Genomic DNA, 6,000 nt, shown 5'->3' with positions numbered 1-6,000 from the left:
AAATGTCACCGTTGAGGAAGCCGGGCAGTAGGGACGCAGGGAATCACTACACTAGTCGACTGACTCTTGGGTATGCTTGGAAATTTCCATGGTGGAAAGAGAAAACGCACAAAACCAAAAGCAGCAGTGAATTAATTGTGGTGTGGGAAACGAACAAATGTGAAAACTGAACAGACATACGACACAAATAAGGCTCAGGACTTGTCGAGAACCCACGAGCCCCGGATGATGCCTCAGCTTCCCCATCTGTAACAGGGAGGATCCCGGTCAAGGTGTAGGCCTGTGATATGGACGTAACTGATTATTTTGGTGGTCGCTATCGTTCGGTCCAAAGCAGCACACGGGAAGCCTGACAGCAAAACGTCTCCACGAGGTGCACACAAGGGTCACACGGGAGCTGGTGAAATGTGGCGTCCAAGACCCCACCCCCAGGGAGTCTGGATCTGTACTGGGTCAGGCTGAGGAACCACCATCTCAAATAAGAGCCCAGGTAATTCCCGCTGTGGCAACGGCACCTAGCCCAAGGCCACAGACACCTAAGAAAGCAAGTCTGCCCTGGAGGAAAACGTGTGTCTGTGCAGAATCAGCGCCAGGCATTGTTTGGGACAACTGCCCGTTTACGACTCCAGGTGGACTTTGTGGGAGGCCACGGCTAAGGAAAACTGGCATGCGGCAGATAACAGATAATGGCTGGAGCCTCTGGTTTGCAGAAATAACGAATAAACAAGTTACCTTTATGCTTTCCTCCGGGAGGGGCAGATCCTGGGCAACTGACTCAGGTCAGAATCTGGTTCCAACGCGTACAAACTTGCATGGCCCTGGGCCCACGATGACCTTTCCATCTGTAAAACGTGAACAGTGACAGCAGTTCAGAAGCAGGCTCACAGAGCTGTGGCCATCACGAGAGGCTATCAGGGGCTGAGGCACCGAGCAATGATGCCATCAGTGAGATCAGGGACCTACTTCGTCAGGCCTGCACGGAAGGGGCTTGGGGTCCCTTTGTTTTCTGTGTCAGAAACACAGGGCCTTGGATAAAGGAAAAACGCACATCAGCACGTGTCTCCAACTGGAGACCAGGCACACCCCTCGACAGACCCTGAAGGGAAGGTAAAGTGGCGGATCCAGGAGGGAGCCTGGGTGTTCTGCCCCACTGTTCAAGGACTTCTCCTGCTGATGGGACTCGCGACCTGCACTCTGTTTTCATTTTCCTACCACAACATGGCCTCCAGGCTCCTCCCCTAGGCTTGGGTTCTACGCGAGAACGGAGAAGCGGGGCGACAGGGGCCGGGCGCTGGACTTGGAGTCCAGGTGGCCGAGCTCTCGCCTCAGCCGCATTCCAGGACCGCGGCAACTCCGTATCCCTTCAGACACAGGAAGTCATCCCAGGCACAGCCCATCCTCATTGCAAAATCGCTTCTCTGGGGCATTTGGGGTGAATCCCAAGTCTCTCTCTCTCTTTCTCAACAATAGTCTGAATTTATACTCCACTCCAGTCCTTTGGAAAACATAGACAGACATATCGTTTGGCCCTAGACCGCAAGCTGCCGAGGGCAGGGCCCACCGTACTGTCGGTCCCTGGCCCGAGTTAGGCACGTGGCAGGTATGTTCACTCCTGGGAGTGAGTTTTGCTGTCCCACACAGCGTTGTACCGGGAATCTCTTCTCATCTGAACACACGGCCTGCTTCCCTTTTACCTACAGCCCCTTTGATCACGTGGAGGAACGCCCTACCCTCTGACTTACACTGAGCTCCCCTCCCCGGCCTCCTCCCACAGATCCTCAGGCCCTCCACTCTGTAGAAGGTGGAGAAACGTTCAAGTCCCACCTGAAGTCAGGGAAAGGGACCAGCTCCAAACAGCTTGGGGCTGGAGGCTGTTTTAGGGAAGGAGCCCTGGGCAGCAGCTGGCTGAGAAAACCACAGCCGCATGGCCAGCCCCAAGAGACAGCATTTCTAGCATTCAGAGGGACTGGCAGGTCACCGTCCACTGTAGCCTCCAGGAGGCTCCTGGCTGTTTCCTGGGGAAGGGAACCGTGGGCTGAGAGAAAGCTCCCACAGATGGGCGGCCATCGGCTTCCAGAACAGGAGTCCAGGCGTCTGTTCCTTAAAGTCGAGGAGCTGGGTGTCATTCTTCTTGGAGGCCCCCAAACCCTTTGTGGGGTGTGCTCCCGCAGGGTAGTGGTTTATTATCCACTGATCTGGATTAAACTGAGCTGGAGTACGGATGAGGGGAAATGAGACTTGTAAGACTGTCCTGGAGTGGCCACAGCAAACAACTGTGGGCTTAACACGACGGAAGTGTTCTCCCGCAGTCAGAAGTCCGAAGTCAAGGTGTCCCATGGCTACACTCCCTCCAGAGACTGCAGGGGAAGATCTTTCCTGCCTCTTCTAGCTCCTGGTGACTCCAGGCGACCCCTGGCTCCAAATCTCTGCTTCTGTCTTCACATGGCCGTCTCCACCGGGAGTCTCTGCTTGTTCTTTTCTATTACAAGGACACCCTAATCCATAAGCTGTCCAGTACACACGTTAAACAGCAAACGGCAGAGCAAAAAAGGGACAAGAAGGCGGTCAGGAGCTGGGGGACCTCGATCGTTACTTGTGGTTCAATTTCCCCAGCTGTCCAGGGCCGGTTAGCATCTCTGTTAGCTGCCGGGAGTAGGATTCCTGGTTTCCTTTTATAGATGAGGAAACTGAGGCTCGGAATGGTTGGGTGAAGGGCCAAGGTCACAGAGCTGGCCAGGGCTGGGACTGGAACGAAGGTCAGCTTGACACCACAGCTTGGAGGTTTCACACCCTGGTGGGGCTGCCCTGGAGGAACCTCAGCGCCATAAGGTCCCAAGATCTTTCTGCTCCAAGGAACCTAATTAACCAATAGGAGGCAAACGTGTTGACTTGCCCTGATTTCCATATTATTTTACTTTCTCCTACGGTAGCTTTTGGAATGTGGCTACTTCCCTGGAATGACTTGAAAAGGTGAGGTCAGAGTGAACAAGGATTGATGTGGTTACTTGTAGACAGTAGACTGTACCCAGGAAGTGAGGCAGGGAGACCCAACGGGGACCAGCCTCACCCCTCCTGCCTATGTGGATTTTCAACTGCCTGCTCCTCCCTTCACTGACCAAGAACACCGTGGTGGCTCTGGGAAATTTTGCCCAAGGCGTCGAGAGGGGTCAGGGAGTGGGAAGCACATCTTCCTTCCCTCCCTAGAGTGGCTCTGCAAAGTCTGTTCAGCCTTGAGGTCCCAAGGCTGGCGAATGTCTTGCTAGGAAGTTTCCAGCACCTTGGACCACGTCCTGCAGAAATGCATACATTTATTCAAGTGCCTTGCTCTTGTGTGCTGCCCAGAACCAGGGTGTAGGCTCCACGGGGCGGGCAGGGCAGGGCCTCAGAGCCTGGCACGCACAGATGAGTCGTAGGTCGCCAGAAGTCAAAAGACGGCGCCCAGGGGGGAAGGGCAGGGAGAATGGACCACTGCTGCGGGGCCGGGCCTGCCGCTGTAGGATTCACGGGGGTCGCGTGCCCCGGCCTCCCCTCCACCTGCGGTCGGGGCCGCGCACAGGCCAGGAGGGGAGGGGGCGTTGCTCGTGCCCCGGGGTCCTCGAGCGCTGACAGCCGGCTGACTTAACAATGGCCGCATCTGGCGAGGTCTGCGGAGAGAGCTGCTCCCTCGTCACCCCAAGGCGGGCCGGCCGGCTCGCAAGGGCGGGCGCAGGCCGTCTGCGAGCTCGCGACCTTCTCGCGAGCCCCCTCCCGCTCCCCGGGGCGGTGAGGGTTACCCTCGGTTTCCAAGGAGGCGCCCGGGGCTCAGAGAGGCCAAGCGACTCGGCCAAGGTCACACAGCCTCGCTGAGGGAAAACCGCGTCACGGCTCGGGTCTCCGGAGCCCCCGCTCCAGCAGCTTTTCGGAGATACTCTCTTCCTCCCTACGGCGACGCCCGGGAGTCAAGCGGGAAGGTCGGACGCCCGGCTTTCACCTCAAACAATACTGCGCGCTGATCTGCGGGAACAAAAGCGACCAGGAATCCGCCCCGGGTTTTCCGCCGCGCCGCCCCTCCGGTCGCCGCGGGGCGGGACGGGGCGGCTCCAGCGTGATCGACAGCCCCGGGGAGGCGTGGACGGGGCGGGGGCTAATCGGATTGGGGACCCGGAACAATCACGGGCCGAGAAGGGGCAGCCCGAGCCAATCAGCGGGAGGGGCGGGCCTGGCCGGCGCGGCTGTCGCGAGAGGCGGCCACCCCGCCCACTTGCGCCTCGTCCCGGCGCCCGTCAGCAGCGAACGCGGCCGCGCTCGGCCCGGATCCGTCCGCGGACCGGGGAGGCCGAAGCGCGAGGCCGAGCGAGTGCCGGCGCAGATCCCTCCGCCGCCGCTGCCGCTGCGCCCGCGAGTCCCTGCGCGCCCCGCGCCCGCCCGCCGCTCCCGACGCGCCCGCCCTCCCGCCCGCCGCCCGCGGCCTCCGACCCGGCAACGGCCGGCCGGCCCAGGCGCGGCGGCGGCGGCGGCGGCGGCGGAGAAGGAGGAGGCGGAGGAGGAGGAGAAGGAGGAGGCATGGCCCGGGCGGCTCCGGCGGGGGGCGGCCCGCAGTGACAGACCCTGCGGCGCGGGGGGAGATGGGGGCGGCCGCCTCCCGGGCGACGACGACGACGACGACGAGGAGCGGCCGCCGCCGCCGCCGCGCACCGGCCGCCGCTGGGGACGGGCGCGGGCCAGGAGCCCGCCCGTGAGCGGGGGGCCCGCGGCCGCTCGCCGCCCCCGGCCGCCCCGGCCGCCCCGGGCCCCCCCGGCGCCTCGCGCGCGCCCTCCCGCCGGCCCCTGGCGGGGGTCCCGCCCGCGCCGCGCGCCCCCGGCCCCGGCGCGGCCCGCGGCGCCCGCCCGCCCTCGCCCGGCCCCGGTCCGCGCGCCCCCGGCCCCGGCGCGCCCCGGGCCCCCGCGCCCCCCGCCCGCGCCCGCCCGCGCCCCCGGCCCCGGCCGGCGGCCCCCGGCCCCGGGGCGCGGCGCGGCGCGGGCGGCAGCATGGTGGAGAAGCGCTGCCCGCTGCAGAGGGACGGCGTGTACCGCTGGTTCTCGGAGCTGCCGTCGCCGCAGCGCGTGGAGTTCCTGTGCGGCCTGCTGGACCTGTGCATCCCGCTCGAGCTGCGCTTCCTCGGCTCGTGCCTCGAGGACCTGGCCCGCAAGGACTACCACTCGCTGCGCGACTCGGAGATCAAGGCCAACAACCCGGCCGACCTGGGCAGCCTCACCAACCTGACGGACGAGGTGGTGCGCAGCAAGCTCCTGGTGTCGCTGGCGCTGCTGGGCTCGGAGCAGCGCGAGGCGGCGGGCGTGCTGTACCGCACGCTCACGCACATCGACTCCATCATCCACAACTACGGGCTGCAGCTCAACGAGGGCCGCACGGGCGATGAGTTCCTGCTGCTCTTCACCATGGCCTCCAACCACCCGGCCTTCAGCTTCCACCAGAAGCAGGTGCTGCGCCAGGAGCTCACGCAGATCCAGAGCAGCCTGAGCAGCGGCGGCGGTGGCGGCGGCGGCGGCGGCGGCGGGGGCCACGGCGGCAAGAGCGCGCTGCCCACCTGCCCGGCCTGCCACAAGGTGCGCGCCCTTAGCCTCTCCCCCCCCCCCCCCACTACCCCCCTCCCCCAGGGCCCCTCGTGGGCGGTCGCACCCGCCTGGCGCGCAGAGGTCGCCGGGGAGCCCCCTGGGCTGCGGGCCGGCGTGTGCGGTCAGAGTTCGCGGCCCCTTTGTGCCTTTCTCTCACGTCTGCGGCTGGACACGGGAGAACGCTTTTGTCCCCTTCATCGTCCCCTTGGGCGACAGGAGTTATACCTTGTGTCGCCTTGGTTTCTCCAAAATCTGGTGTTTATTAGCAGGAAAGGAAGCTGCAGTCGAGGGGGAGATGGGCGCGCTGCGGGGAGTCCCCGCGGCCTAGGTGTCCTTTCCCCGGTGGGGTGGTGGCTGTCCCGCGGGGCCTTGGACGCCTGCGAGACGGCCGTTTCCTGGAGGTCC

The 6,000-nt window shown here is 63.7% G+C and overlaps 1 protein-coding gene across 4 annotated transcripts in view; it reads left to right on the top strand.

The window, feature by feature from the left end:
• The first annotated feature begins 4,964 nt into the window (after positions 1 to 4,964).
• Positions 4,965 to 6,000, top strand: part of ZCCHC14 (zinc finger CCHC-type containing 14) — a 56,051-nt gene continuing 55,015 nt past the window's right edge. For 2 of the 4 annotated variants that reach the window (XM_023245795.2, XM_023245796.2), the window contains exon 1: positions 4,965 to 5,586. In XM_023245795.2, the coding sequence (XP_023101563.2) occupies positions 5,008 to 5,586 (579 nt within the window). In that variant the 5' untranslated portion in view covers positions 4,965 to 5,007. The remainder of the gene's footprint in view (positions 5,587 to 6,000) is intronic. The other 2 variants (XM_023245794.2, XR_002738654.2) reach the window with 1 other exon arrangement.

This window comes from Felis catus, chromosome E2, assembly GCF_018350175.1.
Source record: "Felis catus isolate Fca126 chromosome E2, F.catus_Fca126_mat1.0, whole genome shotgun sequence".
NCBI lineage: Eukaryota > Metazoa > Chordata > Mammalia > Carnivora > Felidae > Felis > Felis catus.
Note: the sequence above shows the minus strand (reverse complement) of the source record. Positions and strands in the feature narration are given on the sequence as shown.